This window comes from Jaculus jaculus, chromosome 14, assembly GCF_020740685.1.
Source record: "Jaculus jaculus isolate mJacJac1 chromosome 14, mJacJac1.mat.Y.cur, whole genome shotgun sequence".
Taxonomy (NCBI): Eukaryota; Metazoa; Chordata; class Mammalia; order Rodentia; family Dipodidae; genus Jaculus; species Jaculus jaculus.
In genome coordinates this window covers 2,944,573-2,962,827 of record NC_059115.1, presented here as the reverse complement: position 1 = coordinate 2,962,827, position 18,255 = coordinate 2,944,573, and the positions used below count along the sequence as shown (strand labels likewise).

The window sequence follows — 18,255 nt, the reverse complement described above, 5'->3', positions numbered from 1 at the left end:
TACGGGTGAGCATCACCGTGCTGGTGTGATGATTGAACGCGGTGCTGGGGTACGGGTGAGCATCACCTTGCTGGTGTGATGATTGAACGTGGTGCTGGGGTACGGGTGAGCATCACCATGCTGGTGTGATGATTGAACGTGGTGCTGGGGTACGGGTGACCATCACCGTGCTGGTGTGATGATTGAACGTGGTGCTGGGGTACGGGTGAGCATCACCGTGCTGGTGTGATGATTGAACGTGGTGCTGGGGTACGGGTGAGCATCACCGTGTTCATGTGATGATTGAACGTGGTGCTGTGGTATGGGTGAGCATCACCGTGCTGGTGTGACGATGGAACGTGGTGCTGGGGTACGGGTGAGCATCACCATGCTGGTGTGATGATTGAACGTGGTGCTGGGGTACGGGTGAGCATCACCGTGCTGGTGTGATGATGGAACGTGGTGCTGGGGTACGGGTGAGCGTCACCGTGCTGGTGTGATGATTGAACGTGGTGCTGGGGTACGGGTGAGCGTCACCGTGCTGGTGTGATGATGGAACGTGGTGCTGGGGTACGGGTGAGCGTCACCGTGCTGGTGTGATGATTGAACGTGGTGCTGGGGTACGGGTGAGCATCACCGTGCTGGTGTGATGATGGAACGTGGTGCTGGGGTACGGGTGAGCGTCACCGTGCTGGTGTGATGATGGAACGTGGTGCTTGGGTACGGGTGAGCGTCACCGTGCTGGTGTGATGATGGAACGTGGTGCTTGGGTACGGGTGAGCATCACCGTGCTGGTGTGATGATGGAACGTGGTGCTGGGGTTCGGGTGAGCATCACCGTGCTGGTGTGATGATTGAACGTGGTGCTGGGGTTCGGGTGAGCATCACCGTGCTGGTGTGATGATTGAACGTGGTGCTGGGGTACGGGTGAGCGTCACCGTGCTGGTGTGATGATTGAACGTGGTGCTGGGGTACGGGTGAGCATCACCGTGCTGGTGTGATGATTGAACGTGGTGCTGGGGTACGGGTGAGCATCACCGTGCTGGTGTGACGATGGAACGTGGTGCTGGGGTACGGGTGAGCATCACCGTGCTGGTGTGACGATGGAACGTGGTGCTGGGGTACGGGTGAGCATCACCGTGCTCGTGTGACGATGGAACGCGGTGCTGGGGTATGGGTGAGCGTCACCGTGCTGGTGTGACGATGGAACGTGGTGCTGGGGTACGGGTGAGCATCACCGTGCTCGTGTGACGATGGAACGTGGTGCTGGGGTACGGGTGAGCATCACCGTGTTCATGTGATGATTGAACGCGGTGCTGGGGTACGGGTGAGCATCACCGTGCTGGTGTGATGATGGAACGTGGTGCTGGGGTACGGGTGAGCGTCACCGTGCTGGTGTGATGATTGAACGCGGTGCTGGGGTACGGGTGAGCATCACCGTGCTCGTGTGATGATGGAACGTGGTGCTGGGGTACGGGTGAGCATCACCGTGCTGGTGTGATGATGGAACGTGGTGCTGGGGTACGGGTGAGCGTCACCGTGCTGGTGTGATGATTGAACGCGGTGCTGGGGTACGGGTGAGCATCACCGTGCTCGTGTGATGATGGAACGTGGTGCTGGGGTACGGGTGAGCATCACCGTGCTAGGGGACGATTTAACATGGTGCTGGACTTCGTGTGTGCTTAGATAAGCACGGCAGTAGCTGAGCTGCCTCCTCAGTCCCCTATTTTCCTGTTTTGTGAGACAGTTTCTTATATAGTGAGGCTGGCCTCAGACAGTTTTTTATTTTTATTATTGAGAGGGGTTGGGAGAGAGAGAGAATGGGTATACCAGGGCCTCTAGCCACTGTAAATGAATTCCAGCTGCATATGCCACCATGTACATCTGGCGGACCTGGATTCTGGGAATTGCTATGTAGTTCGGGCTTGCCTCAAATTCATGATCCTCCTATCTCAGCATCCCAGTGCTGGGATACAAGGCCAAGCAGCGCTGTTTGTACCATACCTTTGCCATCCACCCCGTCGGACCTGGCAAACTGCCCTTGCGCTTCCATGCTCTGTGTAAGCCAGGTCTGACGTCTGGGCTAAACCCACACCCATCTGTTCAGCAGTGTTTGAGCACCTGCTGCTCCCAGCCCTGTGCAGGGCTTCGCGGGCTCCAGACGTCTGTCCTTACGGCCTAGCAAACAAGACACATCAAACAGGGAAAGGGGCCAGCCCTGCCATCTACACCTGAGGGACAGAAGGCAAAGCTTCTCTGGGGAGGTGACATGGGAACAACAGCCACAGGATAACAAGCAGGCAGGGATATGGAATATGCAGAAGCTGAAATCGTGTACCAGCAGGGCTGGGCGTGGTGGCACACACCTTTTATCCCAGCACTGGGGAGGCAGAGGTAGGAGGATTTCCCTGAGTTCAAGGCCACCCTGAGATTACATAGTGAGTTCCAGGTCAACCTGAGCTAGAGTGAGACCCTCAAAAAAACAAAAAAAAAAAAAAAAAAGATTTTTTTTTTAAAGAAAATATGGCCTGGAGAGATGGCGCAGTGGTTATGGTGCTTACCTGCAAAACGTGACAACATGAGTTTGAGTCTAATACCCACGTAAAGCCCGACACAAAGGGACACACGCATCTCGAGTTTGTTTGAAGTAGCCAGAGGGCCTGCTGTGTCCATTCTCCCTCTCCCTCTCTCTCTGGGTCTCTGGGTCTCTCTCTGCTTGCAAATAAATTAACACAGCTATTTTTTATTAATTAAGAATAATTGGTTGTGGTGGCACTCGCCTTGAATCCCAACACTTGGGAGACAGAGGTAGGAGGGTTCGACGTGAGTTCGAGGCCACCCTGAGTACAGGGTGAATTCCAGGTCAGCCTGGGCTAGAGTGAGACCCTACCTCGAAAAACAAACAAAAATTATATGCGTATATTAAGAGGCCCCAGTTCCCCAGCAGCCTGGGCATGGGCGTGGTAAGTGTACTAATTGTAGATTCTACTTAGAGATGTACTGTTGAATATTTTATATGTGTACTCCTTTAAACATCTTTTTTTTTTTTTTCGAGGTAGGATCCTGCTGTAGCCCAGGCTGACCTGGAATTCACTATGTAGTCTCAGGGTGGCCTCGAACTCACGGCAATCCTCCTGCTTCTGCCTCCCGAGTGCTGGGATTAAAGGTGTGTGCCACCACGCCTGGCTTAAACCTTATACTTTTAAAAAGTATGTTTATTTGAGAGAGCGTATGTGTGAGTATGGACAAATCAAGGTCTCTTTCTGCTGCAAATTAACTCTAGATGTAAATGCCACTTTGTGTGTCTGTATTTGGGTACGGAGCCATTCAGCCTTGGCCAGCAAGCTTTGCAAGTAGCTTTACCCACTGAGCCATCTCTCCAGTGTGTGTGGCACATGTCTTTCCAGACAAGGACTCGTATAGCCCAGGCTAGCTTTGAGCTTCCTTCTTTTTTAAAAAATAATTAAATTAATTAATTAACTTAAATTGTTTATTTTTTTTAAATTTATTTGAGAGCGACAGACAGAGGGAGAAAGAGGCAGAGAGAGACCGAGAGAGAATGGGCGTGCCAGGGCCTTCAGCCACTGCAAACAAACTCCAGATGCGTGCTCCCCCTTGTGCATCTGGCTAATGTGGGTCCTGGGGAATCGAGCCTCTAGCCAGGGTCTTTAGGCTTCACAGGCAAGCGCTTAAACACTAAGCCATCTCTCCAGACTAAAAATTAATTTATTTTTTTATTGACAACTTCCATGGTTGTAAACAATATCCCATGGTAATTCCTTCCCTCTCCCCACTTTCCCCTTTGAAACTCCACTCTCCATCATATCCCCTCCCCCTCTCAATCAGTCTCTCTTTTATTTTGATGTCATGATCTTTTCCTCCTATTATGATGGTCTTGTGTAGGTATTGTCAGGCACTGTGAGGTCATGGATATCCAGGCAATTTTCTGTCTGGAGGAGCACATTGTAAGGAGCCCTACCCTTCCTTTGTCTCTTACATTCTTTCCACCACCTCTTCCACAGTGGACCCTGAGCCTTGGAAGGTGGAATAGAGATATTGCAAGTGCTGAGCACTCCTCTGTCACTTCTTCCTAGCACCAGGATGCCTTCTGAGTCATCTCAAGGTCACTGCCTTCTGCAAAGAGAAGCTTCTTTAACCAAAAGTGAGACTAGAATTAATATAAGGGTCTAAACTTACTGGGCAGTTTGATGAGCATAGAATATACATTTAGCCAGATAGCAGCAGACGTTTCACCCCTAGGGCTCATGACTACCCTTGTAGGTTTTCAGTATCAGGGATGTATTCCCGCCTATGGAGCAGGCCTCCAGTCAAATTAGAGGGCAGTTGGCTTCCCCTATAACAGACGTGCCACTATTGTACCCATTGGCTCATTTGGCCTGGCTGGACAAATATAAGGCTTGCAGTGTCCACTGTTGATTATCTTTACTGGTGATTTCTCTTTTTCCCATTGAACTGCATGCAGCATGGCTTTTTCTAGCTTTCTGTCAGCTGGTCTTCAGGAAGATCCTTTTTTTTTTTTTTTTTTTTAAATTTTGAGACAGAGAGAGGATGGACATGCCAGGGAATGCAACCACTGTAAACTCCAGATGTGTGTGCCCCCTTGTGCTCATGTGTGACATTGTACACTTTTATTATTATATGTCTGCCTTATGTGGGACCTGGAGATTTGAACATGAGTTTACACCACTTTTATTTGTTTTGTTTTGTTTTTGGAAGTATGGTTTCACTGTAGTCCAGGCCTAACTACAACTCACTACATAGTCTCAGCTCACCACTTTTTTTTTTTTATTTATTTTGAGTGTGTGTGTGTGAGTGAGTGAGAGAGAATGGGCACGACTGGGCCTTCAGACACTGTGAATGAGCCCCAGATACACGTGCCCCCTTGTGTGCATGTACAGCGTTGCGCACATGCATCAGTGTGCATTTGGCTCTGTGGGACCTGGAGACTTGAACATGAGTTCTCAGGCTTCACAGCCAAGTGCCTTAACCACTGAGCCGTCTCTCCAGCCCTGGCCTTGAATCCTTTCTGTGTAGCCGAGGATGACCTTGAACTCGTGATCCTTCTTCCTTTGTCTTCCATGTGTTGGGATTACAGGCATGTACTGCCGTGCAAGGCTAGACCTCACACTTGGCATGTTTTCCATTCTTCAGGCCAGGAGACACATGAATAGGGAAGCCATTGTCACCCCGAAAGAGATTTCATCTCAGGTCGTGTGATGCCTGAAGAGTTGAAAGACTGAAGCCCTCCTTCAGTGGCCACTGTGCGGTGCTGGGGTCAGCACGGACCCAGAGGGCAGTGCCCTAGCAGCAGAGGGAGACCTCAGAGGCTGGCGCACAGTGTCTGGGAATAGGTAGAACGGCCACTTCTTGAGCAGCCTGCCACTGTTGAGTGACCTCAGCAGCTCAGTGGGGTAGAGGTGCTGTTGTCCTAATTTTATGACAAGGAAGCTGAGGCACTTTTCACTACATTACAGGAACTTCCCAACAGGGGAGCCAGGCATAGTAGCGCCCACCTCTTAGTCCAGCACTGGGAGCTGAGGCACAAAGATTGTGAGTTCAAAACCAGTGAGCTTACAGAAAGACGATGGAGAGGATCAGGTGCTGTGCCTGAAACTCTTAGGACCAGGCCACGGTGGCTTACCTTCCCTACTGTCCTCTTGGCGCCAGAGATGAGTTGGTTAGAACCCCAGTACCACTTTTGACAGAGCGCCTCTGCCCTCTATGCAGCACCACAGCTCCTGACAGAGCCCTCTGCCCTCTCTACATCACCACAGCGCCTGACAGAGCGCCTCTGCCCTCTCTATATCACCCACAGCTCCTGACAGAGCCCTCTGCCCTCTCTACATCACCACAGCTCCTGACAGAGCCCCTCTGCCCTCTCTATATCACCACAGCGCCTGACAGAGCCGCTCTGCCCTCTCTATATCACCACAGCTCCTGACAGAGCCCCTCTGCCCTCTCTATATCACCACAGCGCCTGACAGAGCCCCTCTGCCCTCTCTATATCACCACAGCTCCTGACAGAGCCCCTCTGCCCTCTCTATATCACCACAGCGCCTGACAGAGCCCCTCTGCCCTCTCTATATCACCCACAGCTCCTGACAGAGCCCTCTGCCCTCTCTATATCACCACAGCTCCTGACAGAGCCCCTCTGCCCTCTCTATATCACCACAGCTCCTGACAGAGCCCTCTGCCCTCTCTATATCACCACAGCTCCTGACAGAGCCCTCTGCCCTCTCTACATCACCACAGCTCCTGACAGAGCGCCTCTGCCCTCTCTATATCACCACAGCTCCTGACAGAGCCCTCTGCCCTCTCTATATCACCACAGCTCCTGACAGAGCCCTCTGCCCTCTCTACATCACCACAGCTCCTGACAGAGCCCCTCTGCCCTCTCTATATCACCACAGCTCCTGACAGAGCGCCTCTGCCCTCTCTATATCACCACAGCTCCTGACAGAGCCCCTCTGCCCTCTCTGTATCACCACAGCTCCTGACAGAGCCCCTCTGCCCTCTCTATATCACCACAGCTCCTGACAGAGCGCCTCTGCCCTCTTTCCAGCACCCGCACAGGCAGCAGCAGCAGCACTTTTCATCTTTGGACGATAAGCCCCAGTTCCCAGGGGCCTCAGCAGAGTTCATGGACAAGCTTGAGTTCATCCAGCCCAATGTCATCTCCGGAATCCCCATCTACCGCGTCATGGACCGCCAGGGCCAGATCATCAACCCCAGCGAAGACCCCCATGTGAGCCTGCCCCTTCTCCCGGGCCCCCATGCCCAGACCCCTGGCCCAGCGTCTCTGGGGTCCCAACCTTCCTGTGTGTCTGCCTCCGCCTGCAGCTGCCCCAGGAGGAGGTTCTGAAGTTCTACAGGAGCATGACGCTGCTCAACACCATGGACCGCATCCTGTATGAGTCCCAGCGGCAGGTACGGGCAAGGGCCACCTCAGCTCTGCTAGAGTGGGACGGGGGTCCTTTAAGGGGTCTCAAATGTTCTTGGAGTCTTCTTGGGGCTCTGGAAGAATGTGGGAGGGGTTCGTCCCGGGACACTAAGCACACCTGCCCTGTACACAGCAGAGAAGCCCAGAAGCCAGCTCACAGTCGTGAGAAGCAGGATGGGCCCACTGTAGCTCACCCAGAGGCTCAGAGGCCATCCAGGCCGCCATCAAACGTGTGTGGTTTCAGAAACCCTTAGGCCAGTGTCCACAAAGGGGGTGTGTATTGTTAGAGTCCACAGGGCGCCCTTGCAGACACAGCTGCATCCAGAGGTTCAAACATCAGCCCTGTCTCTCCCCATGGGTAGCTTCTCCATTCTCCTTTGCTTTGGCCTTTCTCATTGTTGAGCTCTTCTGGTCTGCTGGCAGTTCCAGGCACAAGAAGGGGCAGAGAGAAGGGCTTGGGTACAGTCCCAGAGCCACCTTAAGATTAAAGTTCTGAACCATGGTCAGGCACACTTGTAATACCAACACTTGGGAGACAGAGGCAGGAGGATCAGGAGTTCAAGGCCAGCCTCAGCTACGTGAGATGCTGTCTCAAATAAACAGGCAAAAAAGTAAAGTGAAAAGTCATAGTCCTAGCCCTGCTCTGATGCAGTGGCCCTGGGACAGCTGCTTGAGCCCTGTGTGTCCACTTCCTTTTGAACTGGGAATTGTGCTAATCTATGTTCCACCTCTGAACCACACGCCCAGGCCCTCACTGTGGATCTAGACAAGTGCTCTACCTCTGAGCCACGCCCCCAGCCCCTCACTGTGGATTCTAGACAAGTGCTCTACCTCTGAGCCACGGCCCCAGCCCCTCACTGTGGACTCTAGGCAAGTGCTCTACCTCTGAGCCACGCCCCCAGCCCCTCACTGTGGATTCTAGACAAGTGCTCTACCTCTGAGCCACGCCCCCAGCCCCTCACTGTGGATTCTAGACAAGTGCTCTACCTCTGAGCCACGCCCCCAGCCCCTCACTGTGGATCTAGACAAGTGCTCTACCTCTGAGCCACGCCCCCAGCCCCTCACTGTGGATCTAGACAAGTGCTCTACCTCTGAGCCACGCCCCCAGCCCCTCACTGTGGATCTAGACAAGTGCTCTACCTCTGAGCCACGCCCCCAGCCCCTCACTGTGGATCCTAGACAAGTGCTCTACCTCTGAGCCACGCCCCCAGCCCCTCACTGTGGATCTAGACAAGTGCTCTACCTCTGAGCCACGCCCCCAGCCCCTCACTGTGGACTCTAGACAAGTGCTCTACCTCTGAGCCACACCCCCAGCCCCTCACTGTGAACTCTAGACAAGTGCTCTACCTCTGAGCCACATCCCCCAGCCCCTCACTGTGGACTCTAGACAAGTGCTCTGCCTCTGAGCCATGCAATATTTTTGTCTGCACCTGCCTTGGAAGGGACATTGTTTTTTTTGGTGGTGGTTTGTTTTTTTTAATCAAGGTAGGGTTTCACTCTAGCTCAGGCTGACCTGGAATTCACTATTAGGGTGGCCTCAAACACATGGTGATCCTCCTACCTCTGCCTCCCCAGTGCTGGGATTAAAGGCATGCGCCACCACACCCGGCTTTTTATTTTATTTATTTATTTATTTTGATTTTTCGAGGTAAGGTCTCACTCCACCTCAGGCTGACCTGGAGTTCACTATGTAGTCTCAGGGTGGCCTCGAACTCTCGGCGATCCTCCTACCTTTGCCTCCCAAATGCTGGGATTAAAGGCATGCACCACTATGCCCGGCTAATTCTTTATTTTATTTTATTTATTTTATTTTTGAGAGAGAGAAAGAGGCAGAGGGAGAGACAGTGGGCACACTATAGCCTTTTCAGCCGCAGTGAACAAACTGCAGGCGCATGCGTCCTAGTGCGCATGCACTACTTTGCTCGCTGCGTCACGCTCTGTGAGACCAGGAGACTGGAGCATGCGTTCTTAGGCTTCGCAGGCCTTAACGACTAAGCCATGTCTCCAGTCCTCACTGAAGGTTTTGACCTTACATTTTGTTGTGAAGTAGTCACTGTGAGCCACCTGGCTGGGCCTGAGAAGGAGTGGCCTGGATTCCATCCTTCCCAGGCTGCCCAGAGCAGGGCTGGGTGCTGTGCGGAAAGGGGAAGTGGTCTGGGGGCAGTCCCTCGGTTGTCCACCACCTCTGCTAGAGCCTCTTACCTTTGACTGGGCTCAGGGGACCCTGCTGTGACTTGATGTGCACGGCCTACGGGGCTAGAGGACAGTGCAGCAGATGGAGGCCGTAGCCCACATCTGAGCTTTTCACCCACAGAAGCGCTGTGTGGCTCTCTAGGAAGGGTGGTGTTGGTACTGTCCCGAAATTTCCCTTGTTCTCTAACCTTGTCCACAGGATCAAGCCAGCCCTTCCTTTAATTTTTTAAAGTATTTATTAGAGAGAGTGAATGGGCACGCCAGGGCTTCCAGCCATCACAAACGAACTCCAGACGCATGAGCCACCCTGTACATCTGTCTTACATGGGTACTGGGGAATTGAACCTGGGCCCTTATGCTTTGTAGGCAAGTGCCTTAACAGCTAAGCCTTCTCTCCAGCCCCTCCCCCAAATTTTAAAACATTTCATTTATTTATTTAAGAGAGAGTATGTGAAGGAGAGAATGGGCTCGCCAGAGCCTCCAGCCACTGCAAACGAACTCCCAACGCATGCGCCCCCTTGTGCACCTGGCTTATGTGGGTCCTGGTCAATTGAACCTGGGTCCTTTGATTTTGCAGTCAAGTGCCCAACTGCTAAGCCATCTCTCCAGCCACCCCCCAGTTTCTTCTTCTTTTCTTTCTTTTTTCTTTTTCTTTCTTTTCTTTTTTTCTTTTTTTTTTTTTTTTTACTTATTTGCAAGGAGAGGAGAGGAGAGGGGGAGAGAGAGAATATGAACGGGAGGCTGGGCATAGTGGGCACGCCATTAACCCCTGTACTTCAGAGGCAGAGGTAGGAGGATCACTGAGTTTGAGGCCAGCCTGAGACTAATGGTGAATCTCAGGTCAGCCTGGGCTAGAGCAAGACCCTAGCTCTAGAAACCAAAGAGAGTGAGAGATCGGGGTTGTCAGGGCCTCTTTCCACTGCGCCACTTTGTGGATCTGGCTTTATTTGGATACTGGGGAATTGAACCCAGGCTCTCATGCTTTGCAAACAAGTGCCTTTAACTACTGAGCCATCTCTCCAGCCCTAAGCCAATACTTGTCTCTCTTTCTCCCTCCCTTCCTTTTTTTTTTTTTTTCTCTCTCTCTCTCTCTCTCTCTCTCTTTCTTTCTTCCTAGGTAGGGTTTCACTCTAGCTGACTTGGAATCCACAATGTAGTGTCAGGGTGGACTTGAACTCAAACAGTCCTCCTCCTACCTCTGCCTCCCAAGTGCTGGGATTAAAGCGTGTACCACCATGCCCGGATCCAAGCCAACCAACCCTTTCTGCCCAGCCTCTGCTCCACTCTGAACAGCCTCAGTCCAGGCCAGGTCGTGCCATGCCTGCATGCAGTGACTTCCCGTCCTCATCTTGGGCTTTGGGATTTGATGGCCACATGCAGTTACAGCCATGACTTCATGCAGGACATTCTGCTCATTTTGCCTGTTTCCACACTGTTCACGGTGGGGTCCTTGGTTGGACATGTAGCTCCCTGGTGGAGTGCTCTCCTAGATGCAGCAGGCTCTGGGATCTGTACCTAAGTGTGCAATACACACACATGCACAATATAGCAAAAAAGGAAATTAAGCCGGGACGGTGGCATGTGCCTGTAATCTAGTACTCGGGAGACCAAGGCAGTAGGATTGTTCTAAGTTGGGGATTACCTTCAGCTACAGAAGGAGACCCTGTCTCAACCCCACCCCCTCCCCCAGAACAAGTAGGACTAGTAGTAGAACCCAACGCTGTGGTGTGCTGTGTGGGAGACCCCATCCCCGCGGGCTCGCGCAGCCGCCTGTGCCTGCCAGGGTTGTGACTGACACGCCTTCCCGCTTCAGAGGAAAATCTTCACAAACAAAAGCAGTGGACTCACGGGTGAATGGTCTCTCCTTTGACAAAAGAAGGGGACAAGTGGCCCGTGACCCCCCTGGTGGCAGCACAGTGTCCGCGTTCGCACAGTCTCCTCCCCCTTTTCTGACCTTGTACAGTGTTTCGTGTTGGCCTCTGGTTAAGTTCCCTTCTAACTCAAATGGCTGCTGCAGCTCCCTCCATCATGGCTTTAATTTTTTTTTTTTTTTTCCTCCCAAGGTAGGGTCTCCCTCTAGTTCAGGCTGATCTGGAATTCACTACATAGTCTCAGGGCAGCCTTGAGCTCACGGCAGTCCTGCTACCTCTGCCTCCAGAGTGCTGGGATGAAAGGCCTGCACCACTATACCCGGCTCATCATGGTTTTTTTTTTAAACATTTTTCATTTGTTTTTACTTTTCATTTATTTGAGAGAGTGAGAGAGGCAGAGAGAGACAGTGAGTGGGTGCCTCAGGGCCTCCAGCTGCTGCAAACAATCTCCAGATGCATTCACCACCTTGTGGATATGGTTTACGTGGGTCCTGGGGTTCGAACCTGGGTCCTTAGGTTTTGCAGGCAAGTTCCTTAACCATTAGGCTGTCTCTCCAGCCCCCTCCCTCTTGTCTTGTTACAGGCAGCATAGAAGAAGGTGGGAGGTCACAGGTAGCGTATCCTAGCTCTCTTCCCACTCACACCTTCATGGGGCTTTCTGGGGAGATTTCTTGTTGCTGGGACACACACCTGACTGGAAGCCATTCATGGAGGGAAAGGGTCCATGCCGGCCTGTGGTTTCCAGGGGCACGTCCCATCACGGCAGGCTCTGCGTGGCAGAGCAGAGGAGACAGCCGGGCATCGCCCTCCTCACACTCACTAGAAGAAAGCAGCAGGGGCGAGCGAGCGAGCAGCACACAGTGGGGCTGCTCTGGTGAACCCCAGGGGCGGCCTGGTGACAGCCGTCCCCCAGCAAGGCTCCTCAGCGCTTCCAGATCGCCACACGCGGGGCCCAAGGCCTCAGCGTGAGCCTGTGGCGGCCCTGCACACTCAAGCCACACGGCAGCCCCAGTCAACGCCCCTCCTCCTCCCCGACCCTCCCTGGCTGCCCGGGAGGCTGGGCAACATGGCCTTTCGGTTCGGACAGGTGTCGCCTAGGGCTGAATGAGGTACCTGCTACCAGGAGGGGTGGGACACTGGGTTGGCAGCCAGTAGCCTCTGCTCCCAGCCCAAGTCCAGTTTCCCCAGGGAGCCGTCAGGTTCTGCCACATGCTGATTGACATCATAGCCCTGTGGGCCCTCTGTGCCCAGAACCCGCCCACCCACTTGGCAGCAGAAGGTTAATTAACTTTTAATTGGCTCCCCACTTAGAAGTACCTGTCCATCACTTTCCCCTAGCAGCAGGAAAGCTGGGGGCCCCAGAGCAGCCCTGAGCCCCACAAGAGCCTGCCTGGGTGTCCTGAGGGGGCCCTGCCAGAAGAGCTCCTCCACCTTCTGCACTGTCTGGTGACCTCATGGATGGCATCTGCCAGGGGTTCCCCAGCTTTGCAGCCAGGCTTCATCTTGGCGCCCTCACCTACTTGGCACCCGTCCTCATGCCGCACAGCAAACAGCCTGTCCAAACTTGACCCTGACCTCTTTCTTTCAAACCTGCTCCTCTTCCTCCCCAAGTCCATTTCTTAGCTCTGGCCGCCACCAGCCTCCACTCACCCCTGCGACCCCAAGTCCCCAAGTGCCGTCCCTTCCCTCCCTGCTGCCCCCGCCTCCTCTGGGTCCCTGTTTCTAGGTGGTAAGACGACCGACCCAGGCCCACCCCTGCCCTCTCCCCCCCGCCCCCGACTGCAGGCTGCCTGTCATGGGCTGCGCTTGCTGCCCAGAGCTCACAGCAGAAGATGGAGGCAGGGGTGTAGCCCACGGTCACCTCTGACTGGCCAAGGAGGCTGGGGACCTTGAGTGGCTTTGTGGGGCCCGAGGGCTGGGCAGGCTAGGTGAGCTGGCCTGGCTAGGCCACTTCTGACCCCACTGCCTCAGCCTTCGGAGGACGGCTCCCTCTGCCTCGTCAGCTTCCAGACATCCCCGCTCTCCTGGCTCTGAGCAGTCAGCCCCCTCCGATTCCCACAGAGGCACCCGAGGATGTATAAAGAGCAGGTGTGGCCGTGCCCCTTCTCTGAGCATCGTCGGTGGGGCGCCCCATTCTAGAGGATAGCCCACACTGCTCCTGCATTACTCGGGTGCTGCCTCCGTGCGCCTCATCTCCTCCTTCCCACGTCAGGTCATGGCCTTTACTGTGCCTCTGCCTGGAGCCCTCCGCCCACCACACCTTTGCCCGGTTTGGCCACTTTGCCCTTGCCCGGCCATGCCTACTGCCTCCTTTGGGCGCTTGTTACTCCAACTCTCACTGTTAGAACAGTTCCTCTTGCAGGGAGGAGTTCCTCATGGCCTGGCCCCGTGTTACAGTCAGCTTCATGTTGCTTGGATGAACCTCCAAATCAGACACAGTTTCTGGGAGGAATGGAACAATTAAAGCTTACAGATCCAGGGCAAGTTCCATACTGGCACAGGAAGCTGGGCCCCTCTCACAGGTCTATGCAGAAATGGCACCACAAGCAGGCACACTGGGAACCCCAGGCAGAGCTCAGACACTGCATATTTAGGCTGGAATTCAGATTCTCCCCCAGTGACACTTTAGGGTTGGACCCTAGACTCACTCACCCACAGTGACGGCTCCTCCAGCCCACCTGGATATAGGTTACAGGTTTTCGTAAACTCCTGGATCTGCTGAGGGACATGCGTTCAGACCACCACACCCAGGGTTGTCTTCAGGAAGGCAGCCGGGGGCTCGCACGCAGGACTCTCGTTGCCTAGCATAACCCAATCTGGGCCCTTCACCCCCAGGGCCGGATCTCCTTCTACATGACCAACTATGGAGAGGAGGGGACACACGTGGGGAGTGCTGCTGCCTTGGAGCCCACAGACCTGGTGTTTGGCCAGTACCGGGAAGCAGGTATGTTTGCCTGTGATACGGTCCTGGGGTCTCAGTTGAGACCTATATTCTACTTCCTCTGTGTTCTCCTAGGGGCCTGGTGCTATGAAGGTCTAGAGGCGTGGCTCAGCAATAGAGCTTGTCTAGAATCCACAGTGAGGGGCTGGGGGCATGGCTCAGAGGTAGAGCACTTGTCTAGAGTCCACAGTGAGGGGCTGGGGGCGTGGCTCAGAGGTAGAGCACTTGTCTAGAGTCCACAGTGAGGGGCTGGGGGCGTGGCTCAGAGGTAGAGCACTTGTCTAGAGTCCACAGTGAGGGGCTGGGGGCGTGGCTCAGAGGTAGAGCACTTGTCTAGATCCACAGTGAGGGGCTGGGGGCGTGGCTCAGAGGCAGAGCACTTGTCTAGAGTCCACAGTGAGGGGCTGGGGGCGTGGCTCAGAGGTACAGCACTTGTCTAGAGTCCACAGTGAGGGGCTGGGGGCGTGGCTCAGAGGTAGAGCACTTGTCTAGAACCCACAGTGAGGGGCTGGGGGAGTGGCTCAGAGGTAGAGCACTTGTCTAGGATCCACAGTGAGGGGCTGGGGGCGTGGCTCAGAGGTAGAGCACTTGTCTAGAATCCACAGTGAGGGGCTGGGGGCGTGGCTCAGAGGTAGAGCACTTGTCTAGAACCCACAGTGAGGGGCTGGGGGCGTGGCTCAGAGGTAGAGCACTTGTCTAGATCCACAGTGAGCGGTGGGGGTGTAGCTCAGAGGTAGAGCACTTGTCTAGGATCCACAGTGAGGGGCTGGGGGCGTGGCTCAGGGGTAGAGCACTTGTCTAGGACCCACAGTGTGGGGCTGGGGGCGTGGCTCAGAGGTAGAACACTTGTCTAGGACCCACAGTGATGGGCTGGGGGCGTGGCTCAGGGGTAGAGCGCTTGCTTAGCTCATGTAGCAGTCTGGTTTCGTCTCCATCACAGGGTGAAAGGGGAGTGTGTATAGGAGGAACTTGCTGAGTCAGGAGCAGTGACTGTCAGTTGTTGGTTTGAGGGCCCTGGAGCTGTCCCTGGAGGTGCCCGCAAAGCACATTTGAACTTTCCTCTTAGGCACTCCCCAACCTTGGACAAATTGCTTGACCATGTGTCCTTGTTTATAAGGGAAAGGTAACTGCAGGCAGCTTCTGAGAGGAGACATGGGTCATTGGTGCAGCGTGTTCCCCGCAAGGTCTGGTGCAGGGAGGCTGTGTGGAATGTTCCTTCACTGGAGGCTCTTCCTGGGACTGCTTTCCAGCAGGGCAGGCAAGGCCAAGCCAGGGTGGCCTTCCAGAGGCTTAACTGAGCATCCTGTGTACAGTGGCCAGTCCCCCCACCCCAGTGCATGGATCATAGCAGTCTCTGGAGGCTGAGGCATCACTGGTTAGGAAAGCTAAGTCTCCCAGGCACTGGGCAGCTGCCGGGTGCTGATGGGTGTGTGGAGAAAGCAATGCACGGACTGGAGCAAGGCTCACCAGCACCCCTAGACCGGCTGCATAGCCCTCTCCTCGTGGCAAGGCACCTCCCAACTGGCATGGGAGCCTGGCATGGTGGTGTACACCTGTCATCCCAGCACTCTGGTGGTGGATGTGAGGAGGGTCACAATTTCAAAGCCAGTCTAGGCTGTGTCGTGAGACTACAAAAACAAAACAACTCAGCAGCAGGAGGAGAGGAGGTCTTCGCAGCAGCAGCTGCTCATCAGCCCTGGGCTCTGGAGGCCAAGGCTCCACCGCTGAGGCTTTTGCTGCAGAGAGGCATGCTGGTGGCAAGGCTGGCCTGGACTCTGTGGCCTTATAGCGACCCCCTCCACCTCCCCCCCCCCACACCCCAGCCACATCAGGTGGTGGTCCGTTGCTGTGAGAGCCAGGGAAGCTCCAGAGAGCCACAGTGAGGCTGTGGGCTCAGGCCACCTCCCCTCTGGGAGGCAGGGCCAAGTCCTCCTGGGACCCAGTGACAGTCCTCGCTAGGTGCCACCTGCCAGGGGTGGTACTTGTCCCTTGGCAGGGTGGGGGCAGGGAGCAAAGCAGCAGCAGGTGTGTCACAGCACTGGTCCCCAGGGCCTCGCTGACTGCTGGTGCAGGTCAGAGCCGCTGCTGCTGCGCCCCACACTGAAGCTTGTTTGTTCACTGGTGCTGGCAATGGCGTCAGGGCACTCCCGCATGCCAGGCAGGCACTTTACCAGTGAGCCACGCCCCAGCCTCGGGACTCTACTTTTTAAAATATTTTATTTATTTATTTGAGAGAGAGAGACAGAGAGAGAGAGAGAGAGAGAGTGAGAGGGGGGCAGATAGAGGTAGAGAATGGGAGTGCCAGGGCCTCTAGCCACTGCAAACAAACTCCAGATGCATGTGCCAATTTGTGCATTTGGCTTTGCTGTCAAGAACCTTAACCAGTAAGCCATCTCTCCAGCCCCCAGGACTCTTTTTTTCTTAATATATATTTTTATTGACAACTTCCATAATTGTAAACAATATCCCATGGTAATTCCTTCTCTTCCCCCAAGTTCCCCTTTGAAACTCCTCTCTGTATTGTATCACCTCCCCCTCTCAGTCATTCTCTCTTTTATTTTGAAGTCATCATCTTTTCTTCCTATTATGATGGTCTTGTGTAGGTAATGTCAGGCGCTGTGAGGTCATGGATATTTAGGCCATTTTGTGTCTGGAGGAGCACGTTGTAAGGAGTCCTGCCCTTCCTTTGGCTTTTACATTCTTTCCGCCATCTCTTCCACAATAGACCCTGAGCCTTCGAAGGTGTGATAGAGATATTGCAGTGCTGAGCACTCCTGTCACTTCTTTCCAGCACCATGATGCCTTCTGAGTCATCCCAAGGTCACTACCACCTGGAAAGAGAAGGTTCTCTAACCAAAAGTGAGAGTAGCGTTAGTATATGGGTATGAACATAGGACTCCTATTTTTTTTTAAATCTTATTTATTTATTTGTTTTTGGTTTTTTCAAGGTAAGGTCTCACTCTAGCTCAGGCTGACCTGGAATTCACTCTGTAGTCTCACAGTGGCTTTGAACTCACAGCGATCCTCCTACCTCTGCCTCCTGAGTGCTGGGATTAAAGGCGTGCGCCGCCACGCCCAGTCTTGGACCACTTCCTGCGCTGGCCGGTGCGCGTCTCCTCTCCACCAGCCTTGTCCCCTAGCCAGAGAACTCTGCTGTCCTGGCATAATGTGGCTAGGCCATACCCAGGTCTGTGCGAGGAAAAATATTGAAGGGCTGCAGTGGTGCATTCAGGAAGCCGAGTGGGAGGAGCTCAAATTCAAGGCCAATCTGGAGTATTGAGCCTAATTCTGGCCCAATCAAGCTTGGCCTAGTGGTATATACCCACAGCCCAGCACTTGGAAGGCAGGCTAGCACTTCCCTACCAGTTCAAAGTCAGCCTGATCTACATAGAAAGTTCCAGCCAAGCCAGAGTTACATAGTGAGATTCTGGTTTTTTTTTTTTTTTTTTTTTTTTTTTGCTAAGGAACGTGTACTAATGGTGATCAGTACAGAGACAGGCCCGTGTCCCTGTCTCGGGGCCTTTTAGCGATCCGTACTTCCCCTCCTCTTCCTGACACCATCCTGAGTAGTGAGGCTCCCGCTGGGCCCCTTGAGCGGCTGTCAGCTGATGGGAAGGTGGGTTCCTCCTCTGCAGGGTCCCGGCTGCCATTCAGGGCTCACGTGGATCTGTCGCGCTCCATCCGCAGAGTGCTCAGGGTCGTGCTGTACCCTCAGGGTGGGCTTCCCAGTGCACTTGAATCCCTCACAGGCAGTGCCACTGTCTGTCTTTTGAGCCTGACGACTAAGGGAGGTCTGCACTGCAGGGTTGGCATGCTCAACACAGCTGCTTTTGGGCAAGCCCAGGCTGTCAGGGTGGCACGCTGTCTCAGAGTCGCAGAACCCTCCGGTCCTCTGATGTAGCACACTGGGCCCCTCTGCTGAGCTGCTGTCTGCCACGGCTTTCATTTGAAAGATTTTGCTCTGTAGGACATTTTCCTCTCAGGGTGAGTTTGACTCAGTGGCCCATACTAAAACACAGCCAGGCGTGGCGGCACACACCTTTAATCCCAGCACTCAGGAGGCAGAGGTAAGTGGGATTTCCATGAGTTCAAGGCCACCCTGAGACTACACAGTGAATTCCAGGAAAGCCTGGGCTAGAGTGAGACCCTACCTCGAAAGAAAAATAAAACCACAGGGGCTGGAAGGATGGCTTAGTGGTTAAGGCACTTGCCTGTGAAGCCTATGGACTCATGTTCAACTCTCCAGGTCCTACATAAGCCAGACACACAAGTGCACAAGGTCGAGCATGCACACAAGGTGGCACACGTGTC

At 54.1% G+C, this 18,255-nt stretch overlaps 1 protein-coding gene across 1 annotated transcript in view; it reads left to right on the top strand.

The window, feature by feature from the left end:
- The window catches only part of Bckdha (branched chain keto acid dehydrogenase E1 subunit alpha), a 36,512-nt gene that overhangs the window by 13,007 nt on the left and 5,250 nt on the right, over positions 1–18,255 (top strand). The window contains exons 2-4 of the mRNA XM_045134536.1: positions 6,562–6,744; positions 6,840–6,926; positions 13,839–13,947. Coding sequence (XP_044990471.1) covers positions 6,562–6,744; positions 6,840–6,926; positions 13,839–13,947 — 379 coding nt within the window. The remainder of the gene's footprint in view (positions 1–6,561; positions 6,745–6,839; positions 6,927–13,838; positions 13,948–18,255) is intronic.